The sequence below is a fragment of the Polistes dominula genome, unplaced genomic scaffold, assembly GCF_049000335.1.
Source record: "Polistes dominula isolate Pdom_NZ unplaced genomic scaffold, Pdom_raw_medaka contig_79, whole genome shotgun sequence".
NCBI lineage: Eukaryota > Metazoa > Arthropoda > Insecta > Hymenoptera > Vespidae > Polistes > Polistes dominula.
In genome coordinates this window covers 2,192,107-2,211,667 of record NW_028300916.1, presented here as the reverse complement: position 1 = coordinate 2,211,667, position 19,561 = coordinate 2,192,107, and the positions used below count along the sequence as shown (strand labels likewise).

The 19,561-nt window shown below is 25.3% G+C and overlaps 1 protein-coding gene across 6 annotated transcripts in view; it reads right to left on the bottom strand.

Annotated features, from left to right (window-relative positions):
• The window catches only part of LOC107074532 (defective proboscis extension response 8), a 42,304-nt gene that overhangs the window by 11,456 nt on the left and 11,287 nt on the right, over window positions 1-19,561 (bottom strand). For all 6 annotated transcript variants that reach the window (XM_089170553.1, XM_089170551.1, XM_089170549.1 and 3 more), the window contains one exon: window positions 6,843-7,009. In XM_089170553.1, the coding sequence (XP_089026679.1) occupies window positions 6,843-7,004 (162 nt within the window). In that variant the 5' untranslated portion in view covers window positions 7,005-7,009. The remainder of the gene's footprint in view (window positions 1-6,842; window positions 7,010-19,561) is intronic.

Below are 19,561 nucleotides of genomic sequence, written 5' to 3'. Positions count from 1 at the left end.
GTATTTTTAATATTAAATTTTTAAATGAAGTTTAAATCATAGTTTATTAGTTAGTTTAATGAAATATAAATTTATAATTAATTTGATATATAATATTTAATATGCTTTTAAGATGATTTTATATGTATTGAGCTTCTAATTAAGTTATTATGAGATTAATATATCATAATATTTCCAAAACAAAATGATAAATCGTTTAATAACCTATAAAATAAATAATTATAATCCAAAATATGTAGTTGTTTTATTATAATAAAATTGCATGATAGTATATGGTCTTAATTCTTTTGGTATAGAATATATATTTAATATTAATTATAATAATTATACTAATGTGATAAATTAATAAAATATATAATAAAGATATTAAATTTATTTAAAAAAAAAAATAAAGTCTTAAATTAATTAATTAAAAATAAAATTATATATGAGATATTGAAGATTAATATATTGAATATAATAATAAAATAAATAATAGAGTTATTCAGTTTATTTTTTGTTTTAAATAAAGTCTTTAATTAATTAATTAAAAATAAAATTATATATGACATATTGAAGATTAAGATATTGAATATAATAATAAAATAAATAATAAAGTTATTCAATTTATTTTTTTTTTTTAAATAAAGTCTTTAATTAATTAATTAAAAATAAAATTATATATGACATATTGAAGATTAAGATATTGAATATAATAATAAAATAAATAATAAAGTTATTCAATTTATTTTTTGTTTTAAATAAAGTCTTTAATTAATTAATTAAAAATAAAATTGTAAATGAGATATTGAAGATTAAGATATTGAATATAATAATAAAATAAATAATAAAGTTATTCAATTTATTTATTTTTTGAAATAAAGTCTTTAATTAATTAATTAATTGAAATTAGGATTATAAATAAGATATTGATTTGACAAAATTGATGACATATTTATTATTTTATAATTTTGATGAGAAGTTATATTGTAAAATAAATAAATAGATAGATAGATAAATGGATGGACAGATGGATAGATAGATAGATAGATAGATAGATAGATAGATAGAAATTTAGTTAAATCGATAGAGGAGATTTGTAGAGATGGATATTTGGTTTGATTCGACTTCACTGGATGGTAAAACGTTACCATGGAGATTTCACATTGTCCTGTCTCAGTGCGTTCCCGGATACGGCATAAGTTCTCGAGATGACGTGTTCGTGTCATCGCCATTAGCCGTACTATTGTTTGCCGATATTCCAGAGGAATCTACGTGTCATATCGTGAAATCGCTTAATGGTCGAAGAAGCTACCAATCGATCCATGAAACTCATTCCACAAAATTGTTATTTTATTATTTCTATATTATATTTTCTTATCTTACATTGAACAAACTTAGTCTTAAAACATAAATCATATTATTAATATCAATAACAATTATATTTATTTGTACGTATCATTTGGAATAAACATATAATATAAATAATATAATATAAAATACAATATACTATAAAAATAATATAATACAAAATATTATATAATAAAAAAATATAATATAAAATACAATATACTATAAAAATAATATAATACAAAATATTATATAATAAAAAAATATAATATAAAATACAATATAATAAAAAATATAATATCAAATACAATAAAATATAAATAATATAATATAAAATACAATAAAATAATATAAATAATATAATATACAAAATACACAATATAATAAAAAAAATATACTGGTTACTGGTTACTGATAAAACTTTATTCCATGTCTACCCTCGCGGGTTTCAACATAGCCTCCTTGCTACATACAGTTAATAAAAAAATATAATATAAAAAATATAAAATACGCTATAATATAAAAAAAATATAAGATGTTTTTTTTTTTTTATATATATTTTAGTCAATTTGAAAATAAATAAATGTTAGAAGAATAAGTGAGAAAAACAAAGTACTAAGCTTAATCCTAAACTCGTAACATTTATCATTTTCACTCTCTAACTCGACGTAACATGATCTCTTATGATATATGATATAGCAAGTATATAATGTATAGAGACAGAAAACACACACCCACAAATATATACAGAAAAAGAAGACAAGGAATTAGAGATGACAATCCAAGTGTTTGACAATTTTCCAAACAGGAAGATACATAATCAACTTAATTATTTATATTAATGAACATTCATTAGAAAATTCATTATCAATAGTACTCTCGTTTAACTATAATGTGCTTATCATTTAAACTCGTTAACATCAAATTAACATTTTTATCAACACTCGTCGAAGTGTTGTTAATCATCCTAATCGAAAATTGTCATTGACGTTTAATGCTTCATTATCTATCTAATGGACAATGCGTTAATTAATTAACTCGAATAATTGATAATAGATAGTAGTAGTAGTAGTAGTAGTAGTAGTAATAGTGAGTTACGATGGTATTAGATCATTCATTCACCTAACTAACAACGAAACTGATATATCTCGATTATTATTCTGACACCTTTTGTGTATATAATTTATCATCACGACATATGTGTAAGTTTTAATAATCTTACTAATCGTACATTATCATTATTATCATTAATATTATCATTATTATTATTATTATTATTATTATTATTATTATTATTATTATTATTATTATTAAAATTAAACTTTTCGTTATATATAATTATTTTTGTAACATTTTCTTTTTTCTACCTCCGATATACTAGTTCGATAATAATTGTAACACGTTTCGCATAGTATTATGAACATGCAAGTGAAATTTTAGAAATTTATTAATAAACTAGATATTAAAATTGTTCTTAAACTTTGTATATGTGTTAAACTATAATTAATTATATTTTTTTTTTCTAATTTATTTGATCATTCTTTTATGTTTCTTTTTTTTTTTTTTTGGATTTATTAATTTTCTTTTTTTCTTTTGAAAAGGTCAAGGGGAAAATATCTCGTACACTCACATTTATGTAAAATTTTAGAAATTTATTAATAAAGTAGATTTAAAATTGTTCTTAAACTTTGTATGTGTGTTAAACTATAATTAATTATATTTTTTTTAATAATTTATTTGATCATTCTTTTATGTTTCTTTTTTTTTTGGATTTATTAATTTTCTTTTTTTCTTTTGAAAAGGTCAAGGGGAAAATATCTCGTACACTCACATTTATGTAAAATTTTAGAAATTTATGAATAAAGTAGATTTAAAATTGTTCTTAAACTTTGTATGTGTGTTAAACTATAATTAATTATATCTTTTTTTTTTCTAATTTATTTGATCATTCTTTTATGTTTCTTTTTTTTTTGGATTTATTAATTTTCTTTTTTTCTTTTGAAAAGGTCAAGGGGAAAGTATCTCGTACACTCACATTTATGTAAAATTTTAGAAATTTATTAATAAAGTAGATTTAAAATTGTTCTTAGACTTAATGTGTTAAACTATAATTAATTTCTTTTTTTGTTTCTAATTAATTTTATGATTTTTTTTTTATTCTTTTTTCTTTTGAAACGGTCCTGGGGAAAAGGGTGGTAGGAATATCACGTATACTCACGCGTACATACGAGAGAAAAGCTTCATTAATGTGTTCTAACAGTACACTAGTTGTTATTAAAGTTTTTTTTTAACAATATAATTTTTTTCCTAATTTAATTTTCTATTTTTTTTTTGTAGCTAACTTTTATTAAATCTTTTTTTTTTTTTGTTTCTCTCGTTTGATCGCACATTTTATATTACACACCTTTTCCGTATGCGTGGTAACTACGCGTATTTAAAAAAAAAAAAAAAAAAAAAAAAATTCCTGGATAGAGAAATTTAATGAAACGTCATGTCGAATATGTATAAAAATGTTTCATTATAACTAGTTTGTATTTTTTTTTTTTCTGTTAAAATATTTTAACGAGAATGTGTACAATTATACGAAAGACATCATTTTTAATAATTGAAAAAATAGGGAAACAAAAAATATAGCATACTTAAATATATATATATATATATATAATGTTAGTACATATATATTTGAAATAAAATAAAACGTAAGCACAATATGTAATATACAATAAAAAATAAATCAAATACCATAATGAAACAAATCAAATAACTAAACAATTTTTTTCATATAAATAAATAATATCGAAATCCAAAAGAAATAATTTTTAATAATTGGTAAAAAAGGAAATAAAAATATAGGATACTTAACCTTTACTTATCACCCTTCTAAGAGTAACACGCTTACCACATCCGGGTCTTTTGGACCCGGACAAGAAAAATCGTTATAAAAAAAAAAACTATTGCATAGATTTACTTCAACATTTTTTTCAGGCTTCTTTAATTCTTACTTAAAAAGACTATATAGGTTTTATAGGTTTAAATTAAATTTAAATACGTTGAAAAAATTACCAAAGTTGAACAATTGATGAGAACAAATGACTCAAGTTGTAAAAAAGGTCTGGGTCCTTTGGACCAAGTGTGGTAATCAAAGGTTAAATATATATAATGTAAATACATATATATTTGAAATAAAAGAAAACGTAAGCAATATACAATATACAATAAAAAAAAAAAAGAATCAAATACCATAAAAAACAAATCAAATAACTGAATAATCTTTATTCTATAAATAGATAAAATCAAAAACTCCAAAAGACCATAATTTTTGATAATTGAAAAAAAGGGAAAGAAAAAAAATATATATATAGGATACTCAAATATATATATATATATAATGTAAGTACATAAATATTTGAAATAAAATAAAAAATAAATCAAATACCATATAAAACAAATCAAATAACTAAACAATCCTTATTATATAAATAGATAAAATCAAAAAATCCAAAAGACCATAATTTTTGATAATTGAAAAAAAGGGAAAGAAAGAAAAAAAATATATAGGATACTTAAATATATATATATATATAGTAAGTACATATATATTTGAAATAAAATAAAACGTCAACAATATGCAATATACAATAAAAAATAAATCAAATACCATATAAAACAAATCAAATAACTAAACAATCCTTATTATATAAATAGATAATATCAAAAAATCCAAAAGACCATAATTTTTGATAATTGAAAAAAAGGAAAGAAAGAAAAAAAATATATAGGATACTTAAATATATATATATATATATATAGTAAGTACATATATATTTGAAATAAAATAAAACGTCAACAATATGCAATATACAATAAAAAATAAATGAAATACCATATAAAACAAATCAAATAACTGAACAATCTTTATTCTATAAATAGATGAAATCAAAAAATCCAAAAGACCATAATTTTTGATAATTGAAAAAAAGGGAAAGAAAGAAAATATATATAGGATACTTAAATGTATATATATATATAATGTAAGTACACACATATATATATATATTTGAAAAGAAAGAAGAAAACGTAAGGAATGTGCAATTTCGAGTTTGAGATGATCCAAGATAAAACGTTCTTTCGTGAGGCCGGCGCGTGTGATATTCGCGTATAAATCCTTTTATCTCCTCCCACCCTTAGGGCCAAAAAGGAAAAGGTGATATAGAGTTTGGCCCCACACAACCAATCTAACCAACCTAACCCCCGTTGCTTTACGTTAAAAATCGAGCATCCCCACCCCAACCCATTTTATATGACCATTATATACCCGGTGGGATTCGTATAAAGCGTTAACCGTTCGGATTACTTCGGATCTGCTGGACCATTCGTTCGACTTTATTCCTTCCAACGAACGCATTTACATTCATCGATATTCCTTTTTCTTCTTCTTTTTTCTTTTTATCTATTCTTTGTCTAGTTCGTCTAAAAAAAATATTTATATATATATCTTCTCTTTCATATTACATTGTTTTACGATGTATTTTTCTATTCAATCATTCGTGTGTGATCGTATATATATATATATATATATAGGATGTGTAATTTTTCGTTTTTTACTATTTCTAATTTAAATTTGTACTATTTTTATTATGTAATTATTTTTACTATTATATTCACTACTAATTTTTAATTATTTTGTTTATATTAAATTTATTATATTAATTTTATTATAGAAATATATTTACTATTATATATTTACTATTAATTTTTTACTAAATTTATTAATTTATAATTTATGTATTTTATATTTTATGTTCCTTTTTTTTTTTTTTTTTTGAAGTTATTAGAAATTATGTCTTATATTTTCATATTATCTATTTTATATGACAAATGTCACAATTATTTATTTGATTTGTTTTATATGGTTTCCTTTTATTTGTACTATACATAATTAAATATAAAATTAAAATATATGTGTTATATACGTAAAAAAAAAAAAAAAAATGACATCGAATTTGTCGTCGACAACAAAATTTCAAATTGTATTAAAAGAATATTTTCAATGATATTTCATCTAATATTAAAAAAAAATTCTATGACTTTCTTTATTGAAATGAGAAAGAATTTTTTTTACCAAGTCCATAGAAATTCTAATCTCTCTCTCTCTCTCTCTCTCTCTCACACACACACACAGAGAAACCTTCGAAAAATCTTTTCATTTGGTCGAAAAGAAAAAAACTGGAATAATCGAAGATAGTGGGATAAAACGAGAAAGAAAAGATGGTGGGAGAAAAAAAGGAATCCCGATTAAATCGATCATGCTGAATATTCCATAGTAATTTCGTGAAATTTTCTATCTACCAATCGAAAATATCCATTGATAAAAAAAAGAAGAAAATAATGTTGAAAGGTTGATAAGATTTTTCTGAACTGAGAATGATATCATTCGATATAAAGGGTGGTATTTTATATATGAGAGGAATTTTGTCGTAAAGTAAGAAATTCGTAAGACTTTGGTGGCTTACCGTACGGTTTCCCAAGTTCTTGACTTTGCAGACTAGTGCAACGGTTTTGCCCACTAAACCGGTGAAATTCGATTGCATGGATGCATCGAAAATGGGCACTGTACCTGGCGTTGGCCATTCCTCCAAGAAATCGGTTCGAAAATTTCGCAATGAGGATACCATGGCGCCTGTAAAAAAAATCAAAATAACACATGGATTATTTTACAAATAATTTTATTTTATTATTATTATTATTATTATTATTATTATTATTATTATTTTCAAATATTAATATAATTAATTTTAAGAATTTCAAACACAAAAAGAACTTATTTATATTTCAAAAAAATATATTTATTATTTTTATAAATTTTACCATTTTCTTTTTTTTCCTTTTTTACTATTTCTAATTGAAATTTTTCATTATTTTTATTATATAAATAAATTTTACCATTTTTGTTTTATTTATTTTTTTACTATTTCTAATTTAAATTTGTACTAATTTTATTATATAAATATATTTACTACTATATTGATTACTAATAATTTTTATTAAATTTTTTTATATTAATTTTATTATATAAAGATATTTACACTATTATATTTACTACTAATTTTTATTAAACCAATTAAATTAATTTTAATATATAAATATATTTACTACTAATTTTTACTAATTTTATATTATAATTATTTCATTAATAAATATAAATATATTTATTGTATAAATAAATTGTTACACATGAACAACAACACACCATCAAATCACACAATATTATCTTTTTCATTTTTCTATTTTTTTTTATTTTTATTTTTTTTTTTTATCGAAATATAATCGTGTCATTTGATATTTACCATTTTTTTTTTTAATTATTCCAATACGTCAGTCATGAATTATTACATTTTGCATTTTTTATTGATTATTTACCTGTTCCCAATATATATATATATATATAGGAAGAGTCATTTGCATACCTTAAATAACTTGCAAATTGTGCACGTAATGAAAAAATTATGTAAATCGTTTCGCATAAGAATTTTTTTACCTCCTCCTCTTTCACCCCCTCACTTCTATCTTTCTTCTTTTTCTTCTTTTTTTTTTCCCCATGCGATTTAAAAAAAAATAAAAAAATAAACTATAACGACGACAACGATGAAAGTTTGAAACCACACACCATCCTTTTTGATGATATGAAAAAAAAAAAATAAAAAAAGGAAAAAAAAACCAGTATTTTTGACGTTTATTGAAATAATAATTAAACGGAGAATATTATTTGGATGGATATAATTAAAAAAAAATACAAAATAAAAAAATAAAAAATAAAAAAGAGAAAGATTTATCGTTTGAACATTTTTTTATTAGTATGACGAATAATGGTAAACGCGTTTCAAGCCGTTTAAAACGGAAATTAATTTTCGAATTTAGTTGAAATGATCTTCTTCTCGTTGAAAAGCTTGGAAAAGTTTTTATTCTCATTCCCTCTCTCTCTCTCTCTCTCTTTCTCTTTCTCTCTATCTCTCCCTCTCTCTCACACACATACACACTTTTTTACAGTGTCTTTTTCTTTTTTTATCGTAGGTTATCCTTTTTCTTGAAAACTTGAGATTAATGTTGAACGATAGATTTGAGGATAATTCGTAGAGGTCGTAGCGTGCAATAAATCGCAACGTCAAAGCAAACTCCACCTACCCTCAGCTCACCCTCACCCTCCCCATGCCCATGCCCTTCTACTCCCACGACTGGTGCGGTTTTACCCTCTCGTTATACGATTAAACGCGATATATCGTATTACATCAGCCGTCAGTATATTCGTTGAACGGACCACTCTTCTCTTCTCTCTCTCACTCTCTCCCTCTCTCTCTCTCACACACTCTCTCACTCTCTCTCTCTCTCTCTCTCTCACAATCTCTCTCTCTCTCTCTCTCTCACAATCTCTCACTCTCTCTCTCTTTCTACGGTAACGTCAATTTCGTTAAGTGCTTACATTGTGTTCGAACGACTAATGGAAGCTTCGATGAAGTGGTTTTTCGAGTGAACAAAAATTTTCATTCCAGAACTTTACTTTTTTTTTTTTATTTTTACAAGTTTTTCTTTTTTTTTTGTTCTTCTTTTTTTCCCTTTCTCTTTCTTTCTGTCTTTCTCTTTCACTTTCTCTCTTTTTATTCTTCTATTTTTTTTTTTTTTTTTTTAAAGTTTATACAGTAAAGTTTAATACTTTTTTTTTTTTTCAATTAAAATTGTATCGTCGGAGATTGGATGTTTCATTTTAGTCTAATGATTTTCTTTTCTTTGTTTGCTTGATTGTTTGTTTGTTTGTTTTTGTTTGTTAGTAAGTTAGTTGATAATTTAATTTAAAGTTATATTAAAATTTGTTATTAGTAGTTTTAGTTATTTTATTAGCAGTTTGTTGTTTTTGAATCTTTTTCTTTTGTACAGTATTTTCTTCACTTGTGTATTTAAATTTAACACATTATTATTTTATTTTTAAATTAAATGTAGGTATGTATTGTTATATTAATGGTTCGGTAATTTAGCGATTTTATTTTATTTTTGTTACTTTGGCGAACAAGTTGGTACAAAATGAAATATTTAAAATTTTAATTTTTTTAAAATTAAATATATAATATTATATTTAATTAAATATACTATTTTAATTTATAAATTAAATTTTATTTTTTATTTGAATTAAAATTTAATATTAAATTATTGTAAACAATTGTGTTGATTTACGATGCATCAATCAGCTTTATATTTTTATATTAACTTATCGGTAATACAATTTTTTATATTATTTTTATTTTATATTAGTATTGTACATAATAATTTTTAATTTCTTGTCCGTTGAATTTTATTATTAGTATTTCTATTATTATTATTATTTTATTTGTGATAGAAGGTTTAATAGAAAATAATTAAATATATATTAATAGTAATTTTTTAATATAGTTTTAAGTTATATATTTAATATTATATATTTACTATAAATTAATAGTAATTAAATAATAAATTTTGGTTTTTTTTTATTTTAGATTTTTACCAACAATTATCTACAAAATTAAATAATTATTTAAGATATAAAATTTAATATTAATTAGTAATAATTATTACGACTTACGGTGCATGCACTTTGTACTACTATTTCCCTTCTTATAAATAAATATTTTTATATCTTTATTATTATAAAATTAATATTATAAATAAAATTATTTTTTTTTTTTCATGTCTATTGAATTTTATTATTTTCATTTTATTCGTGATACAAAAGGTGTGGATAGAGAATAATAATTAAATACATTTAAACTAATAGAATAATTTATTTCCCATGGCAACATACATTCACATACACTCACATTTCATTTAATTTCATCTAAAACATTTGGAAATGAGCGAACTAATTTCATACATACAGAAGATAGATACGCTAGGGAAACAAGAGTACGACTTGTCGTTGGTAGAATACTTAGCGTACTGCTTACATCTGCATTTTAAATTCGATGTTTTCCGATTTCTGTGCTCCAGTTTTCAACAAAATTTCAGTTACTTGCTTTGAGTTTCATAATTAAATTCAACGATTACAAACATGAGAAATCTAACAAAAAAAAAAAAAAAAAGAGAGAGAAGATGAAACATTAACGCACAGTTTTGATATTCCGATTAATTTTCTATGTTTAATTACTATCTTTTGCAATTGAATAAATATCTCTCTCTCTCTTTCTCTCTTTCTCTCTTTCTCTTTCTCTATTTCTCTTTGCATTTTGATTAATCCACTTTCATCGTTTTCAAATGGTAAATTAGTTGTCTGATTAAACATTCAGATAAATTAATGACTAAAAAAAAGAAAAAAGAAAATCAAAGGACACTTTACGTACTTAGCAGATAAAACTTTATTTGTACACATGTTTATATGCACATGTGTGTGTGTGTGTGTGTGTGTGTGTGTGTGTGTGTGTGTGTGTGTGTGTGTGACATAAAAAGAATGATAAAAATTAATTGAATTAAAACACTCTTTAAATTGAGATATTTTTCACGTAATGCAGATTAACATTTGTTTCTTTTTGAAAATAACGAAAATCAATTGAACAAACATTTTCATTTAATTTCTTGTTTTTTTTTTGCTTTATCTTTGATTTTAGTATTCTTTTTTATTTTTAGAAATAACAAAAATCAATTGAACAATCATTTTCACTTAATTTCTCTCTTTTTTTTTTTAATATAATTTAAAATTTTTATTACAATTATTTTATATAATTTTAATATTATTATTATTTATATTATATATTATTTTATTATTTTATAATTTAAAATTTCAGTAAAATTATTTTAATAATTTTATAATACTATTTATATTACATATTATTTTATAATTTAAAATTTCAGTAAAGTTATTTTAATAATTTTATAATACTATTCATATTATATATTATTTTATTATTTTATAATTTAACGTCTTATATTAAAACTATTTTAATAATTTAATATTACTATTTATATTATATATATATTATTTTATTATTTTATAATTTTCCGTCCTATATTAAAACTATTTTAATAATTTAATATTACTATTTTTATTATATATATAATTTTATTATTTAAAAATTTAAAATTTAATTATTATTTTATTTCAAATATTATAATCCATCAGATGCATTAATAATTTTATTCATTACTTCAAAAATAATGCTTACTTGCAAGATAAATAACTATTATTATTATATTATATATACCTTTATCTATACCCATATATATATATAAAGCTGTGTGTAGTTAGAGTAAAACTAGAGTGAAAGGATTATCTGTTATACAAGATAAGAAGAAGATTCATATCATCCCTTTGGAGACATATCTATCGTCACGTTTCAGCAACGACATTATCGACCAACCCCCTTACTATCTTCTTAACTAGGAGTATTCAGGATTAATCTTCCCTTTTTCTTTTTCTTTTTTTTATCTTTTACTCTCGGTGGAATAAAAATCAACATGTAAGAAGTTAAGAGGGAGACGAAAAGGTTTTGATAAATGTTGACTCAAGCAAACGTTATAATTATTTCAGGCCTTCTACCTTCAAGCAAGAAGGGTTGAACACACTGTTACACACACACACACACAAACATACAAAAACACTTATACATATTTACGTTTGGATTTAGCTCTTTGCTTGTATATGTAACTATATATGCACATCCATACATATTCATATATTGTATAAACGTCTGGATTTATATGTGTTTATTTACCTGTATATATTTATATGTACATATCTGAATTTGAGTTTGTATGTGTTGATTGTGTATCCTACACTATAGATCAAAATTTTGAAATTCCATGAAACAGGATAGTTTTGTAACAACAAAAATGAAATATCTTTCTGAAGTAATCGAGATTAAAACTATTTGTCAGAAAGAATAAAAACTTATGAATACATAGAGGGTGTTTTACATCTCGTATTATTTTTCGTATGAACGAATAGGTAAATATTACGTTCTTCAAATTGTTCTTTTAATCGTAAAACAACATCTCTAATTTTTAACGACGAATTCGTCATATTCCAAATATCATTGCAATCAGTTTTTGAAAGTTTTTCTGAAAAAAGTTTTTTTGTTTTTACAAATAATAAGAAGAATAAATTAAATAAATAAATAAATATAATAAGAAGAAGATAAATTGGCAAATATGTTGTAGTAAAAATAGTTTATTTGGATAGTTGCATTTAAACTCATTGTCAGTATTATAATTTAATAAAAAAAAATAATATATATATATATATATATATTATAAATATTAAAATAAAAATAAATAGAAATCTTTTAAATAAAACATAATATAAATATAAATAATATTAAAATAATAAATATATAAATATAAATAATATTAAAATTATAAATACATAAATATAAATAATATTAAAATTATAAATATATAAATATAAATAATATTAAAATTATAAATGTACAAATGTAAATAATATTAAAATTATAAATATATAAATATAAATAATATTAAAATTATAAATATATAAATGTAGACAATATTAAAATTATAAATATATAAATATAAATAATATTAAAATTATAATATAATATAAATATAAATAATATTATAATTATAACATAATATAAATAATATTAATAGTGTACAAAAATTAATTAAAAAAAAAAAAGAAATAAATAAATCAACGAAATATTAGAAACTTTTTTCTAATAGTGTATGCATATATATATACACCATGTTTCTATAAGTATATATGTACGTCTGGATTTAAAGTACGTACGTTTCTGAAGGAGTATCTATGTATAGTATGTAAAAGCTATAGGTATAAATGTGAAAGATAAATAGTAAAAAGGGAAAAAAGGGTTTAGGTGATATCAGTGTGCTCAGGGGCTGTTACAGGACGAGAAGCAGAAAGATCTTTTTAGACATTGAAGGACAGGAGTGAATTTGGCTAGTCACCACAAAATCCTATTTCGTCCCTTGCGGTACCCGTTAACTGGCCGACCTCATCTCTTCCCTTTTTCCCTCATTCCTCTACGAATGGTCAAACCCAACTTCATTTCCTGCCTTGTGAATTTCATCCCTTCCTCCCAACCCTCCATTTTATTTTCTCTTTTTCTCTATGTGTGTATGGATGTATTTTTATTTCTTTTTTTATCTTGATATTCCACCCTCACTTCTATTTTCTATTTATCTTTCTGGGTTTTCCCTATTTTTTTTTTGTTGTCCTATGCATTTATTTTCCTTTTTTTTTTATTTTTGGTTATCGAAATAAACACTTCTTCTTCTTCTTCTTCTTCTTCTTTTTCTTATTATTTATATCTATATATATATATATAAAATATTTATTATACTATTCCCTGCTATGCGTTATTGTGGCTCATGTGAACCCAAAAATATGAAGTTATCGTATAAATAAAAGTTAGGTTATGTTCTAGTGTTTCGCACACTATCTATGATTAAAAGATGGCGTAGATCTATGGTTAACAGACGGCCCTGTACTTACTTGTATCAAACAATTATTTTTAAAAAAATTAATTAACTATTTATTAAATAAATTAATGTAAAAATAAAATTTATCGACCAAATTCCAACCTAACGATTTAGAAAAAAAAAAAAAAAAAAAACTTAGACTCGAAACTAAGGAAGGATAAGAAGAATAAGGGCTAAGAAAGACTTTCGATCAGTGAAACTTTTGGTGATAGCAATTGGTACGATAACGAGTGAACATTACTTCTCTTTTCTTCTTTCCTTACTTTTTTTTCTATCCTTTTTTCTTTCTGAAAACCTTAAGAAAGTCTCAAATTGTCTATGGGGAATCTCTTTTTCGAAGATGAAAAGAGAGAGAATGACTTTTGGTCGACTGTTGGGAATTCGCTTTTTCGCCTGTCCGATCTTAAAAGCGTCCCTTTTGTTGTCTGGATGTCGAAGGGTCGCAATAGATTACCTGGATCAGTACGACTTCGAGAACTTCCTTCCTTCCTTCCTCCTTCCTTTCTTTCTTTTTGGTTTCCTTTCTTTTTCTTTTTGTTTTTTTTTTTTCTTTACTTAACTCGAAAAGGAAGAAAATTAAGCTGACAGTTCCCGTAGTTTTGTGCCTAACGACCAACTTATTGGAAATGAGAATAAACTTGAACGGGAAGTTAAGTAGATCGGATTTTCTTCTAATCTTTCAACCACGAACTTTTGTGGTTGAATGGTCGGATGGTCCTTCGTGGAATTTTGTGGATTTTAGAACCTTAATCCTTTCGTTACTATTAGGGTTTTCTAAGTATACATACAAAAAAAAAAAAAGATATAGCAATTTCACTACTGTTGGAAACTAAGGGTTGAGATCAGTTTAGAAATGGGAGAAGATTCTTCCTTGGAAAGTGATAGTCGTGCAGTTGAAATACTTTGGTGAACCTTAAGGGTCCTATGACCCAGCCCTTATTGCCGTAGAGTGTCTTACATTCTAAAAAATAACGTAATCCAACTCTTGTCAGAACTACAGGTCAAGGTATGTGCCGAAAAAGGAAAAGGTTTTTCTGGAAAGTGAAGTTCCTGCAGTGGCAATTCTTTGATGATTTGTATGGGTCCTATGACACAGCCCTTATTGCGGTAGAGTGTCCTACATTTAAAAAAATAACATAATACAACTCCTGTCAGAACTACAGGTCAAGGTATGTGCCGAAAAAGGAAAAGGTTTTCTGGAAAATGAAAATTGTGCAGTTGCAATTCTTTAACAAGTTGTATAGGCCCTAAGACACAGCCCTTATTGTTACAAAGTGTCCTATATACATAAAAAAGGCAACATGTGACTCCTGTCAGAACTATAGGTCGAGGTATGTTCCGAGAAAGGATAAGGTTTTTCTGGAAAGTGAAGTTCCTGCAGTGGCAATTCTTTGATGAATTTTATGGGTCCTATGACACAGCCCTTATTCCGGTAGAGTGTCCTACATTTGAAAAAATAACATAATCCAACTCCTGTCAGAACTACAGGTCAAGGTATGTGCCGAAAAAGGAAAAGGTTTTCTGGAAAATGAAAATTGTGCAGTTGCAATTCTTTAACAAGTTGTATAGGCCCTAAGACACAGCCCTTATTGTTACAAAGTGTCCTATATACATAAAAAAGGCAACATGTGACTCCTGTCAGAACTATAGGTCGAGGTATGTTCCGAGAAAGGATAAGGTTTTTCTGGAAAGTGAAGTTCCTGCAGTGGCAATTCTTTGATGAATTTTATGGGTCCTATGACACAGCCCTTATTCCGGTAGAGTGTCCTACATTTGAAAAAATAACATAATTCAACTCCTGTCAGAACTACAGGTCAAGGTATGTGCCGAAAAAGGAAAAGGTTTTCTGGAAAATGAAAATTGCGCAGTTGCAATTCTCTAACAAGTTGTATAGGCCCTAAGACACAGCCCTTATTGTTACAAAGTGTCCTATATACATAAAAAAGGCAACATGTGACTCCTGTCAGAACTATAGGTCGAGGTATGTTCCGAGAAAGGATAAGGTTTTTCTGGAAAGTGAAGTTCCTGCAGTGGCAATTCTTTGATGAATTGTATGGGTCCTATGACACAACCCTTATTCCGGTAGAGTGTCCTACATTTGAAAAAATAACATAATTCAACTCTTGTCAGAACTACAGGTCAAGGTATGTGCCGAAAAAGGAAAAGGTTTTCTGGAAAATGAAAATTGTGCAGTTGCAATTCTTTGACAAGTTGTATAGGCCCTAAGACATAGCCCTTATTGTTACAAAGTGTCCTATATACATAAAAAAGGCAACATGTGACTCCTGTCAGAACTATAGGTCGAGGTATGTTCCGAGAAAGGATAAGGTTTTTCTGGAAAGTGAAGTTCCTGCAGTGGCAATTCTTTGATGAATTGTATGGGTCCTATGACACAGCCCTTATTCCGGTAGAGTGTCCTACATTTGAAAAAATAACATAATCCAACTCCTGTCAGAACTACAGGTCAAGGTATGTGCCGAAAAAGGAAAAGGTTTTCTGGAAAATGAAAATTATGCAGTTGCAATTCTTTGACAAGTTGTATAGGCCCTAAGACATAGCCCTTATTGTTAGAAGGGGTCCTATATACATAAAAAAGGCAACATGTGACTCCTGTCAGAACTATAGGTCGAAGTATGTTCCGAGAAAGGTTAAGGTTTTTCTGGAAAGTGAAGTTCCTGCAGTGGCAATTCTTTGATGAATTGTATGGGCCTTAAGACACAGCCCTTATTGTTACAAGGTGTCATATATACATAAAAAAGGCAACATGTGACTCCTGTCAGAACTATAGGTCGAGGTATGTTCCGAGAAAGGATAAGGTTTTTCTGGAAAGTGGAGTACCTGCAGTGGCAATTCTTTGATGAATTGTATGGGCCTTAAGACACAGCCCTTATTGTTACAAGGTGTCATTTATACATAAAAAAGGCAACATTTGACTCCTGACAGAACTACAGGCCGAGGTATGTGCCGAAAAAGGAAAAGGTTGTCCTGGAAAGTGAAGTTCCTGCAGTGGCAATTCTTTGATGAATTGTATGGGTCCTATGGTGCAGTCCTTATTATGGTAGCGTATCTAAAAATATTAAAAAGGCAACAATCCGACTCTATTCGGAACTGAAAGTTGTGGTTTATTTATGAAGACGAGAAAAGGTTTTTTTTTGTAAAGTGAAGGTGGTGCAGTTGCAATTCTTTGTCACACTGTATGGGTCGCAGGACACATAATAACAATAATAATTAATAAATAAAATTAATAAAAATAATAAATAATTAAAAATATATATATAAATTCATAATAATATAAAATCTTCTAGAATTGTATACTAGTTCTTTTGGTAATTAATTGAAAGGTAGAGACGGTGGTTTAAAAATTAAATGAAAAAATGAGAGAAAAAAATAGAGATAAAGAAATAGAGAGATAGATAAAATAGAGTAAATCCGTTGTTTCGAAGAAGATTGAGAATGCAATCATTATGTGAATCCGCATTGAATTTGGGCTGATTAGTATGTACGCCGATAGATACGGGTATGCAGTTGAACAACGATCGACTGAAAGCACATCTGCTTGGAGGATAGAAATTCAGGAGACACAAACTGAAATAGAAAGAGAGAGAGAGAGAAAGAGAGATGGATAGATAGAGAGGAAGAGAGAGAGAGAGAGAAACAGAATGAGAGAAAGAGAATTCTAGATCGTTTCAAGTTTCCACATTAAGCGACGAACGTAATCTAAAGACTCAACTTCGCATAGAAGCTTCTTACAGTTATACGGAATCCTATTGCTTTCGGTTGATCGAGTAATTGTAAGAGAGAGAATAGGGAAATATAGAAATAGAAAGAGAGGAAGAGAAAGTGTGGAAGTACGTATGGGAAAGTGTATATACAGTCTTGAATTCACGTTTATATAATAGTATCATTAGGATTAAGAGAAAATGCTAATCTTCCTATAGTACAAACTATAAAATCAAAGAGCAAACTAAAAACTTTTAAACTGTTATTATTTAAATATTGTTTGAAATTTTCTATAAACACGTTTAATATTAATAATAATAATAATAATAATAATAATAATAATAATAATAATAATAATAATAATAATAATAATAATAATAATAATAAAATTATTATTTTAATATTTCTTATATACGTTTTAGCAGAATTTTATTATATACCTATGTTACGTATATTACGTAATATATTATATTAAAGTTGTGTAATTTATTGCAAAAGTTGTAATATTTAAATACTTTTTTTTAAATATATTATTATATATTTAATAATAAATTTTCTTATTAATAATAATATTATATATAATATATGTAATATTATATATTATATTAAATTAATAATAATAATAATAATAATAATAATATAGTTATATTATTAAATTATATTTTTATTATTACATTATATATAATATTATTATTTAATATAATATATTTTTAATATAATAAAAATATAATTAATATAATATATCAATATTATTTTTATAAAATCATCGATCATGCAAATTTCTTAAATGATAATTCTTTGTCACCAATAACATCGATATTTAAATTTATAAAATTTAATTTTAAGAAAATAAATGACCTGAATTATTGAACACCATTTTTGATTTATCAGCAATAGTTATCAACCATACAGATACACAAACACACACATAACGGGAAGAAAAAGAAAGACTCACTTTTTAAGAATGAGAAATTAAAAGAGAAATCTCTTTTAGGTGAAATTTTCGTTCAGATATCGGTTTACCTTAGATTATAGAAAATAAATTTATCGTGTCGATTGAGAGAAAGAAAAGAAAAAGACTGAATAAAAAAATAAAAAATAAAAAAGGAAATCGTGAAAATTAATGGCGATGGTTGAAAATTTTGTAGGTTACAAGGTCATCAACCTAAAAAGCAATCACTTGGCAAACGATTCGGAAACTTAGGTTACAAAATTTGTGGTACGAGACTTAGAAACTTAATAGTAAATACATACATACATACATAACATACATACATACATACATATGTATGTATACAATACATACATACATATAGGTATATAGGTATAGACGTTATTTCGAATGTTGCTCGTAGTGATATCGATAGAAGACAACGATAGATTACCTGGGTCAAAAACAAAGCGATACCGGACACCATTGCTGCTGGTTCACCGATCGATCGCTTACGCTTCGTCAGAGAATTTAATCCGGCCACTTCTCCCACTCACTCTCTTCTCTTCTCTTCTCCTATTCTCTGTCTGTCTCTTTCTCTCTCTCTCTCTCTCTCTCTCTCTCTCTCTCTCTCTCTTCTTTATCTATCTATCTGTCTATATCTCTGTGTTTCTAGATCCCTTGTTAACTTGCTCTCTCTCTTTCTCTCTCCCTCTCTCTTTTTCTTTCTCTTTCTATCTCACTCTTCTCTATTTTCCTCTCTTCTCTATTTTACTCTCTTTCTCTCTTTATCTTCTTTATTTTATTCTCTTTCTCTGTTTTATATACACTTTGTGTTCTGTCGTTCGAATAACACCCAGCCCATCATTATTTTAACCAAGCTCTGTGGGTTCATCATATACCTTTCTCTCTTTCTCTTTCTCTTTCTCTTATATTCTTTGGAAACGATTGAAAAACAAAACTCGTTCATTTCGAAGCTCCGATATTTTCATTATTTTATACCTTGATTTAATCTGCTTCAAAATGCAAAGCTCACATACATAGAAACACATAGGAGAGAGAAAGAGAAAGAGAAATAGATAGAAGATTATTTTCTATCCATGA